The following is a 19,014-nucleotide window of genomic DNA, read 5'->3' as shown; positions in this document are numbered from 1 at the left end:
GGTTTCCGATATTCACTTTGTGTGTTGTGCAATTTCAGAACTTAGTCTAAATAATTTTATTTAGTTAGATATCCTGATATTCCCTGTCATTTTAAATGGAAGGAAAGCCTTCATTTCATAAAAAATACATATGTTTTGTATATGTCATGATGGGACCTAAAAGTTGAAAATATTATCTTAGTTTGCATCTCTCAATAGTCACCCTGCCCCTAACCATGTATATTTCCAAGCCACACTTCATCAGTCTGATAGAGAAAAGAGATAAACGGCAGCCGGTGGGGTTTGATCCCTCTTAAAGGCACAGTAAACATAAAACTGCTTAATCTGTCATCATTTTTGCACACTCGTTGTAACATTCATTCATTCATTCATTCATTCATTCATTCATTCATTCATTCATTATCTTTTCGGCTTAGTCTCTTTATTAATCTGGGGTCACCACTGTAAAATAAACTGCCAATTTATCCAGCATATATTTTACGACCCATCAACACTGGGACACCATCCATACACACATACACTACAGACACTTTAGCCTACCCAAATTCACCTGTACAACATGTTTTTAGACTTGTAGTGGAAACCAGAGCACCCGGAGCAATGACAAACAAATGACAAATTAAAAACACTCACCTCCTCTTTCTTCACTCTTTCTTGTGGGACATGAACAATCTTCTCCAACCTGCAATAAAACAAGAAAACACAGATAAAATATGAAAATAAATTTAAAACGAAAAAAACTGTAAATAAAACGAAATAAATAAATAAAAGTAAGTAAATAAATAAATACAAAAATAAATAAATAAATAGTTTCCCAGGTGGGTTGGAAGGGCATCCACTGCGTAAAAATGTGCTAAGTTGGCGGGTTATTCCGCTGTGGCAACCCCGGATTAATAAAGGGACCAAGGCGATAAGAAAATTAATGAATGAATGAATGAAAAAAAAAATAAGTGAAAATAAAAAAGTACAACAAAACAAATGTTTAATGAAATAATCAGAAAACAAGAACTGAAATAAAAAACTGAATAAAGAAATTGTGCTCATTAAAATTAGTCTTCTTTCGGAAATCCTCGAACAGCTTCAGAAATCTTAGGATTTGCACAGAAATGCTATGCAAAAGTCGCCTCGTCTCTCAACCAACAGATTGTGATAGTTTGGGTTGTATTTTTATCATAACAATCTCAACGAACTTGACCGATCAGAGTGCCATCTTGGGTCACCCCGTGGCCTGCGCCCCCCCTCTTCCCCACCACCTATGACAAATAAATAGAACAAATAGAATGCCGTTATGTCACAGGACAGCATACTGTTCAGAATTTCCTCAGAGTAACAAAATGGCAAATATTATGTCAACTGTGATTTTTACTCGAGTAAGTAGGATCACAACTGACATTGTCAACGAAAATCATCAGAGTAACAGGACAGCTTTTCCTACACCCCCTACCAAGATGAGAAGCCCAACAGGTGAGAGTTTACAAAAACAGTGTATTCCCACATATTATTTAATAATACAGTAAATTCTTAAGTAAAAAGTAAAATTATAATAATATATCCCCATGTACGGTTATTAGTGTACAGACTTAAGAGGCAAATATGCAACGTCTCTTAATTGTAATGTTTTTTGTGTGTGTGTGTGTGTGTGTGTGTGTGTGTGTGTGTGTGTGTGTGTGTGTGTGTTTAGTTATGGTTTTGTATATTTTTGTGATTGAGCCCTGCTATCATTTTATGTATTGACAATCTAGCTTTTAAGTTTCTCCTTTCCACTCAACAGAAACAGGGGGAAAGCATTTTTGTATTACTTTAATGTGTAGACCTACCGAGTAATTTTCTTAGTTTTTGATGGTGTGAAGGAATATTTGTTATATTTTAGCAAACTGGGTGAGAATATTATATTTAAGTCTTTATTTGTTCAGGGATGACTTATTAAATGTCTAGAGCTCTGTTTCTGCACCTGAAGTTCTAGAGCAAGACTTCTCTTTTCATTTGGATTTCTAAGACTTGTTAAATGTTCTAATGATTATTAAATGTTTGAAGTTATAATTTACTGACAGATTTCTTAACTGAAGATCCAGAGCAAGAGAAATAGTTTGAGTCACTTTGAGTTTGAGTTTGATGATTGCTAATGGAAAGCTGAAAAATGTTGATTTAGTTTTATTAGTTTTTTTTTTTTTTTTTGTGGTGGAGAAGTGGTGCTTGAGAAAGAATGTAGATGTAGATGTAGCACCCACTGACAAAAATACAAAAGGCTTCTTAAACTTAATTAAACATTGTGATGGTGATTGTTAAATAGCTCAAACTATAACTGGTAAAACTTAGTTTTTACTAGTCATATAACAAAATATTGACTCAAAAATGAGTTATTATAATTGTTTGCATTTTGTATAAGCAGGAGTGAAATGTTTATTTTTGCAAATAGTTGCTTATAAGATTTTTCCTGATGTCTAATTTGGACTTATGACTCACTGACTATTTGTCAGCTTTGTCAGCTTTCCGGCAATGTTTCTTCTACGTTCACACAGAGCAGCATTCCGGCAAAAAAAAAAAAAAAAAAGAAAAAAGTTACAACTTTTCTTTCCGGAAAAAAGCCCGAACGAATTTACCGGTATTTTCAAAAAGGGCCTGTTTACACATATATACCAGACAGAAAGATTTGTATGTGTGAAATGGGTTTATATACAGTGCAGTGCAGTACTTCTGAAGTCATTATTTTTGTTATATTACTTTTGTGTTTTTCTTTATGTAAAAAAGACTTTGAAGTTTCACTTCAAAATGACAGCTGTAGCTCCAAACCCCTGACACCTTTCTTCCCAAAATATTTGAGATATAATCAAATCATTAAACCATGAGAGCTCTGTCCTGCACTGTATGCGTGTCGCACTGCAGACGTTTACCTTAGATGTGCCCACGCTTTAAGTCACAGGAAGTCGCGTAGGCCTCTGGGTTGAATGTCAGCAGTGTGACACGCATACAGTAAATGTGCTGTAAGCTGAACGTGCAGTTTGAGGGTCAGAGAGCTCTCAGATTTCATTTAAAATGTTTTAACTTGTGTTCTCAATATTAACTAAACATGAAAATGAACTAAGGACATGAGGTGAGCAATTAATGGCAAAAATTGTAATTAAATACTGCAGCTCTGCACAAGAAGTTTGGCCATAGGAGAAATGGTCATGCCCAACTGAGCCTGGTTTCTCTCAAGGTTTTTTTCCTTTCACTTTTGTCAATTGGTGAAGTTTTGTTCCTCGCCACTGTCACCACTGGCTTGCTTGGTTGGGACTTGTGGAGCTGCGCTTCGATGGACTTGCTCTTCAGTGTTTGGACTTTCAGCAGTGAAAATTAAACCACACTGAACTGAACTTAACTAAACTTTAACTCTGTAAACTTGACTGACACAGTTTCAGTTTACTTCTATGTTAAGCTGCTTTGACACAATCCACATTGTAAAAGCGCTCTATAAATGAAGATGAATTAAACTGAATTAATGACAAAACTCCATTAGGAAGTCCAGTGCTGTCACAGTTATCTCCTCTAAAGTTTCGTCAAAGATCTGCTTAACTATGTTTCTACTTTATAAATGAATCTGGCGTTCTGTTTTAAGAGAGACTGATTGTTTTATAATTAAGTGTTCATAATTGTTTTGTAATGTATTGTTCTTTAAATTGTTTTGTAAGGAATTGCTTTTATATATTGTTCAAAAATTTAAATAAAATATTGTGAATCAAACTGAAGCTCTGATCATCATTTCTCATCAGTTTTCTAAATGACTCTTTACTCAAGGAGATATAGTTCTTCCTGAACTATTTACTCAAGTAGTTCCAAACCTATCAGTTTCTTTGTTTTGTTGAACACTAAAGAAGATACTTTGAAGAAATCTGAAAATATGTAACCGTTGATGTCCATAGTAGGAAAACAAATACAATGGAAGTAAATAGTTACAGGTTTCCAGCATTTTTCAAAATATCTTCTTTTGTGTATAACAGACAAAACTCGTGGTAACGGATGAGTAAAAGAATATTCTTTATTGGGTGAAACAATCTCTTTAACAAACCAGTAGTGTCATACACTATGTGTACTATGATTGAAAACAAAATTGTGGAGTCTGTTTAACCAAATGGAACCACAGAGAAGGTTTTACTGTTAGACAATATGTTGTTTTATTTTCCAATATCATATACTAATACAAAAAATAGTGTACTGGGCTAATCTTTTATTTAAACAGCAGAGTTTCAGACTGGACATTGTTAAACTGTAGACTCAAATGACTAACAGTACACTGGAGCAAAATAAAATGTCTGAAATTAAAAGTATAAATGTGTGCGATTGGACTCCAGTGTGCATTGAAGCTTTTCTTTATCACGGTTAAAATGGTGAGTGAACATCACACAAGTGAACATTGTCAGATCTGTTGTTCATATACAATTGAAGTCAGAATTATTAGCCCTACTGAGTTATTCGCCCCATTTATTTTTTTCTCAATTTCTGTGTAATGGAGAGAAGATTGTTTCAACACATTTGTAAACATAATATTTTAATAACTCATTTCTAATCACTGATTCATTTTATCTTTGCCATGATGACAGTAAATAATATTTTACTAGATATTTTTCAAGACACTTCTATACAGCTTAAAGAGACATTTAAAGGCTTAACTAGGTTAATTAGGTTAACTAGGCAGGTTAGGGTAATAAGGCAAGTTATTGTATAATGATGGTTTGTTCTGTAGACTATCAAAAAAAATAGCTTAAAGGGGCTGAAGTGGCTATTTTCTCTAAGGAGGCTCTCTCAGTGGTCAAGAAACAAAGTCTTACCCGGGATGTCTTTTCAAAGTTTTATTCTTTATAAAAAAGATCACAATCATACAGCAACAACAGTTTCTGCAGAGTGAGATACTAAAGCAAAGTGTGTTCACCTTTTTATCTAGTTTGTACTGCTTACGAGGTCAACTCCCAATAAGGCCTCATCTACAATTACGTCAGGCGTCTTCTGCTGTTCGTGCGATATGCTCATAACAACCACACATCCTTCTTAAGCAACCATACCTCAAAGGTGATGTATAGACCATAAATTCCAGTGATGCGTACCCAGAGAAAAGAAATGTGTTCACCCCTACATAGTCAGATAAGGGAAATCCTTATGATAATTAAAAAGCATTCACCTAAAGAAATATAGTTATGTATAAAAATGTACACATAGGTTTTATGATGAACATATGGAGAACACAGATACACACACATATAAAAATGAGTCTTAGACAAGTTTCTAACATGTAAAGTTCATCTAAAAATGAATTTCCATTACAGGCAAATAATTCTGACCTTAAATGTTTAAAAAAATAATAATAACTGCTTTTATTCTAGCCGAAATAAAACAAATAAGACGTTCTCCAGAAGAAAAAATATTATCAGACATACTCTGAAAATTTATTTGCTCTGTTAAACATCATTTGGGAAATATTTAAAAAAGAGAAAAAAAAAATCAAAGGGTGGCTAATAATTCTGACTTCAACTGTACTTTTGCATGTAATGGTTATGAAGTAGGAGTTGCATCAATTGTTATTATATACCCCACTAATATCTAGGGGTCATTTACACAGTGCAGTTTTAAACAGAAAACCTTTCATGGCTTTCACCATTTCTGTATAAAGTACAAAATATGATTTTGTTTATTTTATTTTTGAACATGGTGATGTTTGCATATAACATGTTAACAATCCATATAGGCAAGTAAAAATATTTCACTTCATCCAAATTGCATACTGCAATATATACTCCACTATACTATGCGAAAAACAGTATAAAATACGGTCTGTAAAAAGTATGGACTATTTATAAGACAGAAGGTTTTAAACAAAGTATTTAACAGAAAGTAGTAGATTGTATAATACATTTTACCGCATACCTTAAGAAATGCATATAAAATTGAATACAGTAGAATTATGGTTATTGTAAACAAAAAAACTTTATTATTGACACCATACACTACCTGGCTAAAGTCTTGTCGTCTGTCCAAGTTTAAGAAACAACAAATAATAACGACTTCTAGTTGATCAGTTGATATCAGCAGTGGCTGAAAGGCAAAGGCCTCTAGGTTGCTCTTTTTGATTTACCAAAATAAAATATGATCATGGCTTGATTTCTAAGGATTTAATTAGGACAGTAAGGTCTGACTTTGCTTAGACAAAAGTCTTGGCACTTAACCGAAATCATGTACAGTATAGAATATAAAGTCATGGTGCAGTGGAAAAAGAATTAACATTGTGTATAACTCCAATGAGCTTGGACTTTTAACTTGTTAATAAAGTTAACTGAATTGGCAAAGAAAGCCTCCTCCATCTTTGCCCAGACATGCTCAATAATGTTAATGTCTGGTGACTGGGCTGGCCAATCCTGGAGCACCCTGACTTTCTTTGCTTTCAGAAACTTTGATGTGGAGGCTTAAGTATGAAGAGCACTATCCTGCTGAAGAATTTGCCCAATGTAAAGAACAGCACAAGGATCTTGAGATCTTGATACCTCAGGCTGTTGTTGATGTTGCCATCCTCTCTGCATATCTTGAATGCCCCCATTCTGAATGCACCTCCAAACCATGATTTTTCCTTCACCAAACTTGACTGATTTAACGAGAATCTTGGGTCCATGCGGGTTCCAATAGGTCTTCTGCGGTATTTGTGTGATTAGGATGCGGTTCAACAGATGATTCATTTGAAAGATCTGTCATTTTTTCCAAATAATCAACAAGAAGTCAAGTTATTATTTGTTGCTCTTACAACTGAGATCGACGACAAGACTTTTTGTCAGGCAGTGTAGTATTGTTAAAGGAATAGTTCATTTATTCATTTTTTTTTCGGCTAAGTCCATTTATTAATCAGGGGTCGCAACAGCAGTTTCATAGGAAACTCAAAAGCTTTAAATATTAATTAAAGCCAATTATCTACGGATAAAAATAACAAAAACATTTATTATCTTCACATCAAGTCATATTTTATGCTAGACTGAATAGAATAGTCACGCAAGTTTAGTAAATGTTAACGAGTCATTTTGAGGGAACTGTTCCTTTAAAGACACCATTTTACACACGTTCACACTCTTCATGGTGCAGCAGGCGGCGCTGTTTTCTAACTCTACGACATTTATTTGGACAAAGACAAGAAGCCGGGGGGAGTGGACAGAGTCCGGGTTATTGTCGATCACGAAACCGGTTTGTTCATGTAAGCATACATTTATGCAATGGCGAAAATTTAGAGAATCGATGGCATGCAGATTCCGCGGTCTTGAGCCCTGCGCGTGCATATCGTCTAGATCAGCGCGGGATCTTTCGCTGTCAACAATAGAGGCGCAAAGCTCTCCTGAACGCGCAGCAGCCAAAGCCAAGTTTCATGTCGGCATAACATTAAATGGATATAACGTGTCTTATAGGGTTTTTGGTCATTCCTGTAGGTGTACATATTGCAGCGTCAACTTGAGGTGCAACGTTTGCACGCGCGCCGTCATGCAGTAGATGAGTGCACAAGGAAGATGAATCGAGGTCAGTTGAAAGAGAATAACAAAGAGAACCTGCTCTGCAGTCTCGCGAGCAACCATTAGCGGAAGCGGCTGCTGTTGTGTGTTTGACACTCGAACTTCGCAGTATCGCTCGAGACTGTTGGGACCGGAGGCACAGAAACCGACGTTTAGCCATTATGTTGGGTTTTTAGTGGATGAATATCTCGTCAATCGAGGGTATTTGAGTGGCTCACATGCTTCGCGCGAGGTAAACGTTATTTCAAATACGGAGCACGCGCGTTTGGGGAATTACCGGTTAAACCTGGAGTCAGCCGTTGGTTATTCGCCGATAACTGAAAAGAGTGACGACGACACTTTACATTATGGTAAGTTTTTGTCTTAAATGTCACGATAAACTGGTAAAACTAATCCAGTTTGTGTGTTCACATAAGTCAACCTATGTTTTAGATTATTTATTTGTAACGGCAGTTTTGATACATTTAAAAAAAGCTCTTAAAGGGACAGCTCATCTTAAAAATTTGAATATAAGTTTGGTTTTAATGTTCATTTGTTCAGCATTATGCTGTCTAACTTTAATTCCTTTCCCTATAACGTTATAAGTTTCGAATAATTAGCTTTTCCGGTGTTTTCCACAATTGTCTTTCAAGTTTAAAATGACAAAGTTACCATAAAGGTAACGTAAGTTTAGTCAACATGATTTTAGCGTAATTATTTTTTAGTCTTTTGATAACTTTAGGCAACTGACACTCTAAATAAAAGTTTGACATCCTAAAATCCCAACTAACATTATGGTTTAGGCATTAACGTTACTTGATGAAAAAAGTGTCTAGTGCATTATTCAGTATTTTACCCAATCAACAAGCATATAAATGTTACTTTAAAAAATGTTTACTTATTTTAGTTTATTTTATTCAACTTGTTTTTAATATAAAACGGTAGACAGTTTGTTGTACACATGGCGAATCTAATTTACTAATCCCTCAGCATATGTTCACTGTCCTGAAGATAGATACAGTGCACTCATTAAATTACGTCAAAGATATAAGCAAGCAAGCAAGCAACACATTGCTAGTTATATTCATGTCAAATGAGTTTTGTCAAACGTTAATGAACCATCTTGATGCGAAATGTGTTGACGAAAATTTACCCGAAGTGTAAAGTGATGAAAAAAAAATCAAAGTGTTACTTCCTGCTGTTTTTTTCTGAAGGTTTCAGTATGACAGGTCTATTTGTAAAGTAAAAAATAAATAAATCCTATCTTTTTAGTAGGTGAGAGAAAACTCTTTAATTATAGACTAGTTATTTATTTGCCCCTTTGCTAAACAGCCATTCCCTTATTATGGCCCTGAAATCAGTCTTGTTTTAACTTTCCTGGCTTCTCGATTTGTTAAATCTGTTTTATTTATTACATTAAGTTAGTGCTGTTGAATGATTAATCATGAATAATCACATCCAAAGTTTGTATTTTGTGTATATGTATTATGATATATAAACACACACACACACGTATGTATTTAAAAATAAAGATTTACATGTCATATATGCATGTATGATTTGAATTACTGTACATTTATTTGTATTAATAATCAAATTTTATTGTATAATAGTAATGTTTTACTGTCAAGTTGATTCAAAGGTTTATTTTGGGTTGTTGTGAAGACCATTAAATTTCTGTATGTACATAATATGGTGATCATTTTTCTCACTTTCTAATCTTCTAGCCATTTTTGTAAAACTATATTTTGTATCTTTTTCAGGGAATTGGACGCAAGGGTTAAACTTTTTTCCCCAGCACGACCTTGGGGTCGAAAGTGACCACTACTTTTATCAGCTTTTATTACTTTTACTACCCTGCCCCCTCAGGAGACCCCCTATGTTGATTGAATACACCCCACATTTTTTCAAAGGATGGATGAGCTGAAGTCTCCTTTTAATCACCACAATCATCATCATCATCATCAAAGTATTTTGAACTGTGCATGGATCCTGCGCTACTTTTATCACCAGGGACTTCCTGTGCTTCTCTCCAACACTTTATTTTGCAAAAGTATTGACTTTATCTGAACTGCTGTTTCGAGAGGAGGAAGGATTATCAAGTTTCCACTTGGTTTAAAGCGGCCTCTTCTTGATATCAGATATTTATACTGCCACTTTTTTGCATGGATAGCATATAAGGTTCAACTAACTTCACGCTCCACTTGGTGGAGAAATGTCAGAAAATCTCAACGACAAGATGGTCAAGTTCCTTTCCCCCCCTTCGAAGAACACCAACGGCTCCAGCTCAGACACTCTGGTGGGTGAGCATCTAGGTGTCGATGTCCGTCGTCGCCACCACACCATGGATCGAGAACTGCTGAAGGCAGAGCACCGTTTCTTTCGCCGCAGCGTCATCAACGACTCCAATGCTACAGCGCTTGAGCTGCCCAGCAAGAATGCAATCCTAACCCACTCCACTGACTCCCATGCCCCTGTCTGTGAACCTCCTGCCCTAGAAACCAAAGCCGCTTCAGTGATCACACAATCTGCACCAGAAAAAAAAGTGGCTGATGTTGTTGAGATGGTTATTGAGTCAACACCAGTGTTGATTACAAACGCTGCACTGCATCTTTCTGCAGAAGCACCTAGTTTGGTTTCAGAGGTGAAGTCTGGAGATAGCATTGATGGAAAACGAGAGGTTGAGAAAGAGGAGGATGAAGATAGTAAAGAAAAGGCGGCACGTGCTGAGGCTGAGTTGCGGGATGCTAAGAAGGAGGAGGAAGACAATGAGGAAATTGAGACTAACGCTGTTGGGACATCACCGGATGGCCGCTTCTTGAAGTTTGACATCGAGATAGGACGTGGCTCTTTTAAGACGGTCTACAAGGGACTGGATACGGAAACTACAGTGGAGGTTGCATGGTGTGAGTTACAGGTACGTGTATTTGTAAAGTTATATTAATTTATTTTTCTTTGTTAGAATGCGTTATTGAAACCAACATTTTGAAATGTCGAAAATATGATAAATACCTGAGAGCTCCCTCATCCTCCATAAACAGCAACGGTCGCGATCTCAAATGCCAAGAAAACCAAAAATATTGTCCAACAAAAAAAATTGTCACTTCAGTGGTTTAGTTGTTATTCAGTGGTTTAGAACAAACAGATCAACCACTTTTGATGCTAATAAACAATCATAAAGTCCTCATGCTGCAGGAATTAGGAGTTTTGCTGAAGGTGCAGTTGTTGTGCAGTGTGGGGTTTGCGTCTTTAATAAACTACGATAGTTTGCGTTCACTGAACAGTAAGAATGATTAATAAATCCGTATCAATCAGTCCCTTAAAACTCACGTCTCCAAGTGAACCGCGCTCTTGCACACCTCTTCCAACCGGGCCAAGGCCAGTCAAGTGAACCGTGCCTGAGTCCGATTCAGAGCACTCACACTTTTCAAACAATTCGGAAAACGAGCCTGGGCACGGTTCGGATAGCATAGTGTGAGTAGGCCCTTACATATCAGATCATTAAGGCACTTGTAGTTTTGACAATGGTTCTTTTCTGGACTTCGAATGTCTTGGGATCATTGCTGGCTATGCTGAATAAGAGCTGTCTGGTTTAAAATATCTTAATGTGTTTTCTGAAATTGAACAAAAGTCTCAAGAGATTGGAATAACACGATAGTGAGTTATTAATAACATATATAGTTTAAATTCTGTCTATAAAGATTTATAGGTTGTCATCAAAAATTAGTTACCGCATGCATAAAATGAATGCATTTTTACATTTATGGATCCTGATTGTTGCAATCTGTGGGCAGCACGTCACAGTTTTTGACAGCTAGGATAACAAAGTGCAACACTTGACGTTGTTAACACTCTTGATCTATCCGCTGACGGTGGTAAATCACTATCTGATCTGTTCATCTGGTTCTACAGCAAATACGGTCTCATTCTCATGAACTTACAACCCTGTCTTAAGGTGTTTCCGGTACAGCACCTGGTTATTACAGTCTTATGACTAAGTTTGATTTAAATTTTCAGCGCCCCACCTGGGCCTTTTAAAATGGTGTGTCATCCGCTTGTATTGTTCAGTCTTAATTTAGTTGTGTAATCTTTTTTAGAAGAAGGAAGACACTTTTACTAGTCCTTTTGTCACACCTTTGGCATTTCTCACCTATGAAACGTCTCAACACACACCCTTCACACTTAACCCATATGGCATTTGGCCAGTGTTTTTATAGCTGTTGTCATCTTTGGCTCTAGCCCTTGTATTGTAGTATCATCTCTAAATAGAACCCCCTCAATTCCTAATTAGGCTTTAGACCTCCGGGCAGGTATTTTAAGCTGTGTGATATACACACTAAAACATTGGTGGTGTTTATTTAAAGTTTATTTAAACTTTTAGATAGTCTTATAGCTGTCAAAGCTTGTTACTTTATCAAAGTAAAATATTCTTATAGCATATATTTTTTTATTATTATTTATTTCTCTCCCTTTTATTTATTTGCTACTTATATCTTATTTTGATTTTAAATTAGTAAAAAAAAACAATATAAATATTCATATTCGGGATGCTCCGATTAATCGGCCAGAGATCGTATTTGCCGATAATCACATTTAGTTACTCGATCAGTACTCGCCAATCTGGTCAATCTCATCAAACGTTTAAGTGTAAGCGATTGCAGGTGAGATCTCCACTTAGGGAGATCATACTTAGGAAAAATGTGCTTTATGCATTATAAAGCTTAAAGCATCAGAATCGGTACTCTGCATCGGCCGATCATCATGACAAGGAATTGGTACTTTGTTTCGGGTGCAAAACCCTGATCGGAGCATCCCTGATTAGGCATGGGCCGGTATAAGATTCTGACAGTATGATAGCCTGGGATATCACAGTTTCATGGTATTGTGATTACTGCTCTAAAATATACTCTTTTTAAATGTCAGAACAAAAACTTTTTTCCTCCTTTAACACAATTTATTTTAAGAAACATATCAACTATTTTGGAGCAGTAAACATGTCAGGCTAAATCATTCAAATCAGTCATTGACTTCTGCAGTCTTCATTAGTTTCAAAAACACCTATTTCTTCACAATTTAAAACAACATCTTTGGATATTTTTTTCTTCTGGAGATACTGTTGTCCTAAAAAACAAAAGTAAAAAAGGTAAATAAAAAAATCTTACACATACCTTATGAATGGTATAGCAGATCATTTTGGCGGTTTTCAAACCTTGACTTTTCCTCACCGCAGTATATCTATCTATCTATCCATCTATCCATCTATCCATCCATCCATCCATCCATCCATCCATCCATCCATCCATCCATCCATCCACATAACACGATTGTGAGTTATTAATAAGATATTTAGTTGAAACAACAATTTAATGCAAATTGATTGCTTCACAATGGCTGGCTATATATATATATATATATATATATATATATATGCAAGTATGTGTGTGTGTGTGTGTGTGTGTGTATACATATATACATATATATATATATATATATATATATATATATATATATATATATATATATATATATATATATATATATATATAATTTATAATTACATTTGTTTTGTATTGTATATCTATTTTTAAACTGTAGTTTATTTCTTGTGACAATTCAATTATTACTTGTGACATTCTTAGTTAAAGTATATTGGTAACACTGAGTGTTTTGTTTGTTAGTTAGCTACATTAGTTAATGAGAAAAATACTTTTCATGCACTTATTAATCATACTTGATGTGAACAATAACAATTACAACTTTATACTTTTAAAAATGTATGACAAAATTATTTATTAGAGCTGAGCTGTGTTTATTAACTAATGCTCAAAATATTTTTACATTCTTATTTACAGTCTACAATCATTTAATTGTTCTCTAATTAATAGATTTATTCCAAATGAATTGTAATGGGTGACAAACCGTGAGAAACATGAGCTTTTATACTGCACACTAGAATAATTACACAGTGAATACATCCCTGCAATCTTTTGACTTTTATTAGTTTATGATATGATAAAAGCATGACTAATCTCCACGAGGTTTGCTTAGCAACAGCACCTCCATCGGAAAATCACCAGCTCACTTCTAACAAGCCTTCATGCATTCAGAGGCAACCTCGGTTTTGTTTTTATCATGAAGAAGCAGTTTTGAGAACATATCGAGAGGTGTGATTTGAAAAGTGGGTCAAGTTCAACCACCAAAGCAATGGTAATCTCCTGTGTGAAGTATTTCGAGCTGGTTTGCCACGGCTTGACTCTACAGCTTCTCTCCACCCCCTGCTGCCTATTTTTTTCGCTTCTTTTTTTTTTTTTTTTGTGCAGAGCGATGACGAAGCAGCACCACGTGAGCTGCAATTCTCTTGCTTTGGGCCCTCAGGCGTAGCCAGCTCATACATAGTTGAAACAAAGGCCTCTCTCTCTCTTTAGCTTTCAGTCTCCATTTATATCCTTTTTTCGCATTTCACTGTCCTTGTTTTTATCTCTCAGCTTGTCTTTTTGTGATATGCTGCTATGCGTTCCAAGCTGTGAGTTCACAGTGCTGCAGAAAAAAGGGAAGGGCCTGTATATCTTCCCCGAGAAGGCCATCTGTCCTCGGCGCCTTATGTTAAACTCAGGGATATTCCCCTCCCACATTTGTCTCCTTTTCTTTTTTCACATGCTAAACACATTTGAACAATATGTAGGTCACCACAAATAGAAAAGGAAAATAGCTCTCAGATGCTTCTTTTTTACTGAAGTTTCTGTATATGTCCAAGTGAATATACCACATTAAATGCTATGTCTAAACTAGCCAGAGAATTGAGTCATGGTTGCGATTGCATACCACTGACTTTCCAGCAACTGTTAAGTTTTACCCCAGTTGTCCTGCATTTGGCTTTCGCCCTGCTTTTGATCCCTTTAACAGACCCGTGTAAATCCATTTAGCCTTCTGTTCTAACTTTGAACTATTAAAAGGTTTCTATGGCCCTTTGACAGCATTTATAATGGCTACTTTTTGTTTTAATGTGCTGAATATTTTGTTTAAAAATCTATTAAAGTAATACTATATATTATAGGGATGCTCTGATCAGCATTTTTGCAGCCAATACCAAGTAACGATTCCTTATCATGCTGATCAGCCGATACAGAGTACCAAGAGTACTAATGCTTCAAGCTTTAAAATGCATAAAGCACATTTTCCTCTAAATATACTTGAGTGGAAATGTCTCCTTACCTAAGAGAATAAATAAAGGATCTTGCAAATAATCCTGATTTTAAACATTTTACTTATAACCATTTAGTGTGGACATGTCATATGCAGAAATTAATAGATAAAACTGATTAAAAAATAGTATAAAAATGACTAATAATGCAATTTAAGAAACACTGTAAATGATGGAAGAATTCAACATGTCTCAATCACGAAAAGGTTTAGAGCCCATATTTGATGCATAAGAAGTTAAAATGCACACCTATAAATACATATTTGTTTATTGCGACAAGTACATTACAAAAAGGCATATTATTAAATATTCAAGTTAAAAAAGTTTTTTTTTCCCATTAAAAATCGATTCATGAGATAAGCCAGATTTGCAAGTACTGTTTGAGTCAAAAAATGTAATCAGCAGATACCGATCTCCGGCCAATCGATCAGAGCATCTCTACATGTGATCTCATATCCTGTTTATAGATCACAATACAGTGCCATTTCAGTGATTTAACCAAATAATAGTTTATACATTTTATATATATATATATATATATATATATATATATATATATATATATACATATACATATACATATATATATACACACACACACACACACACACACAAACACACACATATATATATATATTTATATATATATATATATATATATATATATATATATATATATATATTTATATTTATATTTATTTATATATATATATATATATATATATATATATATATATATATATATATATATACATATATATATATATACACACACACACACACACACACACACACATATATATATATATATACACACATACGCGCACACACAGTTGAAGTCAGAATTATTAGCCCTCCTGAATTATTAGACAGCTTGTTTATTTTCCCCCAATTTCTGTTTAATGGAGAGCAGATTTTTCCAACACATTTTCCAATCATAATAGTTTTAATAACTCATTTCTAATAATTGATTTATTTTATATTTGCCATGATGACAGTAAATAATATTTGACTAGGTATTTTTCAAGACACTTCTATACAGCTTAAAGTGACATTTAAAGGCTTAATTAGGTTAACTAGGCAAGTTAGGGTAATTTGGCAAGTTATTGTATAACGATGGTTTGTTCATGAGATTATTGAGAAAAAATTAAGTTTAAAGGGGCTAATAATTTTGTCCCTAAAATGGTTTAAAAAAAATTAAAAACAGCTTTTATTTTAGCCAAAATAAAACAAATATTACTTTTTCCAGGAGAAAAAATACTATCAGACATACTGTGAAAATTTCCTTTCTCTGTTAATCATTTGGAAAATATTTTAAAAAGAAGAAAAAAATTTGAAGGGGGCTAATAAAGTTTAAAGCTGTTCATGTTTCTGTTTGCATCCCCATAATGGCGTGTAATATTGTACTCGTATAAATTATGAAAATAAATTATTACCTCTAACAGTGTATTTTATGGCACCACAAAATAAACAATAGAGCATTATTTGAAAAGATAGACTTTTTATTTTGTCCATATGATGTATATTATCATATTGCATTGCCCTATTTACAGTCTCTTAAAGTTCTGGTTACTAAAAGTTAAAAAGCTCTTTTTTTATTTATAAATACAGTCATACATTTACAATGTATGTACTCTATTATTTAAAAGTTAGGGGGTCAGTAAGGGATTTGTCTAATTTATAAAGAATACACTAAATTGATCAAAAGTGGAATTTTGTTTGGAACAATGTAAAAGTCTTTACTATTGCAAATAAATGATGTTATTTATTTTTCATTTTTCAAATATTTAAGAAAGCACATAGATAGATTTTTAGCAAAAGTAAATTTTTTCGACCAGGATTTTTTGAGAGATTTTTTTTTCTTTTCTTTTTTTTTATTTCTGGCATCATTTATGATATATTTTATTAAAAACCTTTCTAATCTTTATTTGAAGCAATAATGAGATGAGTTTAAAGTAAAAATGTTTATTAAAATACTTTTTTGTCTGTTAGGTGTTTACTTTTGCTTAATTTTTAATTTTTATTTTTTGTAGTGTTTTAGATACCTCCTTAGAAATATCATTATAGTCATTTAATATAGGAAATAAGCACATGCAGCTCCTAATAGAATTGTTCACAAAGCATGTGATTCCAGGAATATCAATCCTTGTGCTGTTCCTTGTAATCATCAATTGCTACACACAATCCCAGCCAACTGAAATGCATAGTTTTTAAGTATTTCTTAATATTTCCAGGTAATTTCTTTCAAATCCTCTCCTTAATCCTAATTCCTTATCTCCCGCCTGAAGTGGTATGTGCCCTCACACGTGAGTCGGATTCATGCCAGGAGCTTAATCCTCATACTGGAGCTCAGCATGCGGGCCATCTCTCCTCTGGAGAAAGACGCTCCCACGCTTCACTTGCCGGGTCCCACAGGCCACAGAGTGCACTGCATATTTGGAATAGTCAGAGGAAGGGAGAAAAAGTAGGTCTGCTGTAGGGTGGGGTGCAATGCGAGTCCCCCTTCCTCTAACTCGCATCAATTGCCACTATAATGGCTTTATGTTAAGCATTACCCTACTAAAGACATTATGCTAAACACCTCTAATTGTGTTAGTTATGCACATTTAAGCGGTTAGGGAACTTTGAACCCTAACTTGGGGCAAACAGCCGTCCCCACAGGGCTTGGCAAAGGCAAACTCGCAGCTAAATGTTTCTCATTCCAGAGATGGCAGCTGACCGCACCAAATGTAGGTCAACTTGGAATCGGCAATTGAACTGAGTGCATTGTTTGACACACAGAGCAGTTTTGTGTATTTGCTAGATTGGGATTGATCCAAGTACTTTGCAATTTTATTGTACATGACAATATTAATGCCGCACCATCTACTTTGATAGCAAATTATTACTATTTTTTGCAGTTATTTCCTCTGCTGTGAAACCACAGTTCAACACAGAAAAGTCAGAGGTGTTGAATGTGCTTAAAGGGATAGTTGACCCAAAAATGAGCATTTCCTCTTATACTCACACTCAAGTCATTCTTAACATTTCAGTTCCTTTCTTTTGTAAAACGTGAAACAAGATCTTCAGAAAAATGCTGACAAAAAGCAGCGATTTATAATAAACAAAAATACAGTGGAAGTCAATGGCTGTATTTTTCAACATTCTTCAGTTTATCTTTGTGTTCAGCTGAAGAAAGAAACTCAAACCGGTTTGGAAGGATGAGTAAATTATGACAATTTACATTTTTGAATGAACTATCTCTTTAAAGTGATAGTTAACCTAAAAATGTCAATTTGCTGTTTAATGTACTTGTCCTCAGTAAAGAAATACTTAAAGATGTACTAAAAGATTTGTAGCTGATACTTCAAATTCAAGTTACAACTACCAACACTTTTTTCCCACTTTTATTTTTATTTATTTATTTATTTATTTATTTATTTTTTACAATAAAAACAGTAATTTAACATATAACTTAACATTGTTACAGATAGGGTTGTTGCGATACCATTAAATGACGTTACGATACTGAGGGCTGGGTGATTTTTTTCGATTAATTTGAATTTACGTTTTGACGAAGATTTAATTTTATATTAAATAGAGAAATCGCAATTTTTTTTCTTCAATATTTGATACATTATAATGGTACCAATGTGCTTTGGTTCACTCTCTGTATGAAGCAGGTTGCACACTACAAGTGCCCCTCGGTGATGCGCCACGCAGGACCACGCAGCGCCATGGATTTTAGTATTCTAAACAGGTTACTATATACACAGGCGCCACCCAGCCACGGTTCAGGACGCAGTTCACATTTCAACTGCACCACAGAGCACCATCTGATTAGTTTCATATTAAATATCATGCGAATGTGTGCGTCTGGTGTGTGATACTTTAAACTGTCATGTGCGTCACACATCTGGTGTGTGACTTGCTTGACTGTCTGTTAAAGCGTGAAGTCATGTAGGATTTTACTTGTTGCATTAGTCTGAGTCCCGTCTGGATTGTCAAGACATAGTCCCTCATCAAGTCGATAAACTCGATCTCAACATGTATGAAGGACGTAAAAACCTGCCATGTGAAAACCGTGCCGTTCTTAGTTCGAATGGCGCTGATATTTTGGTTTGAACATGAGCAGAGGTGAGCAGCAGCTCAGCAGCTGTAGCAATGAAAATGAAAGTACCCGTTCCCATGACATCATTTAGCGGACCTACAGATCAGGCAGGATAATACAGAGTGGTGCAAAGCGCATGAAATGATCAAAATTTAAAAGGGGGAAAAAGAAAAATATATTTTATATTAGACGTACACATCTGGTGCTTTTATTTGCTCCTGCTATACGTC

General features: G+C 34.8%; 1 protein-coding gene across 4 annotated transcripts in view; it reads left to right on the top strand.

Moving 5' to 3' along the window:
* Positions 1-7,151: 7,151 nt before the first annotated feature.
* wnk1a (WNK lysine deficient protein kinase 1a) overlaps positions 7,152-19,014 on the top strand; it is a 39,899-nt gene continuing 28,036 nt past the window's right edge. For all 4 annotated transcript variants that reach the window (XM_002666846.8, XM_009298027.5, XM_073943141.1 and 1 more), the window contains exons 1-2: positions 7,152-7,864; positions 9,257-10,410. In XM_002666846.8, the coding sequence (XP_002666892.4) occupies positions 9,709-10,410 (702 nt within the window). In that variant the 5' untranslated portion in view covers positions 7,152-7,864; positions 9,257-9,708. The remainder of the gene's footprint in view (positions 7,865-9,256; positions 10,411-19,014) is intronic.

Source organism: Danio rerio, chromosome 25, assembly GCF_049306965.1.
Source record: "Danio rerio strain Tuebingen ecotype United States chromosome 25, GRCz12tu, whole genome shotgun sequence".
Lineage (NCBI taxonomy): Eukaryota > Metazoa > Chordata > Actinopteri > Cypriniformes > Danionidae > Danio > Danio rerio.
The sequence above is the reverse complement of the archived record's forward strand: the minus strand, read 5'-3'. Positions and strand labels throughout refer to the sequence as shown.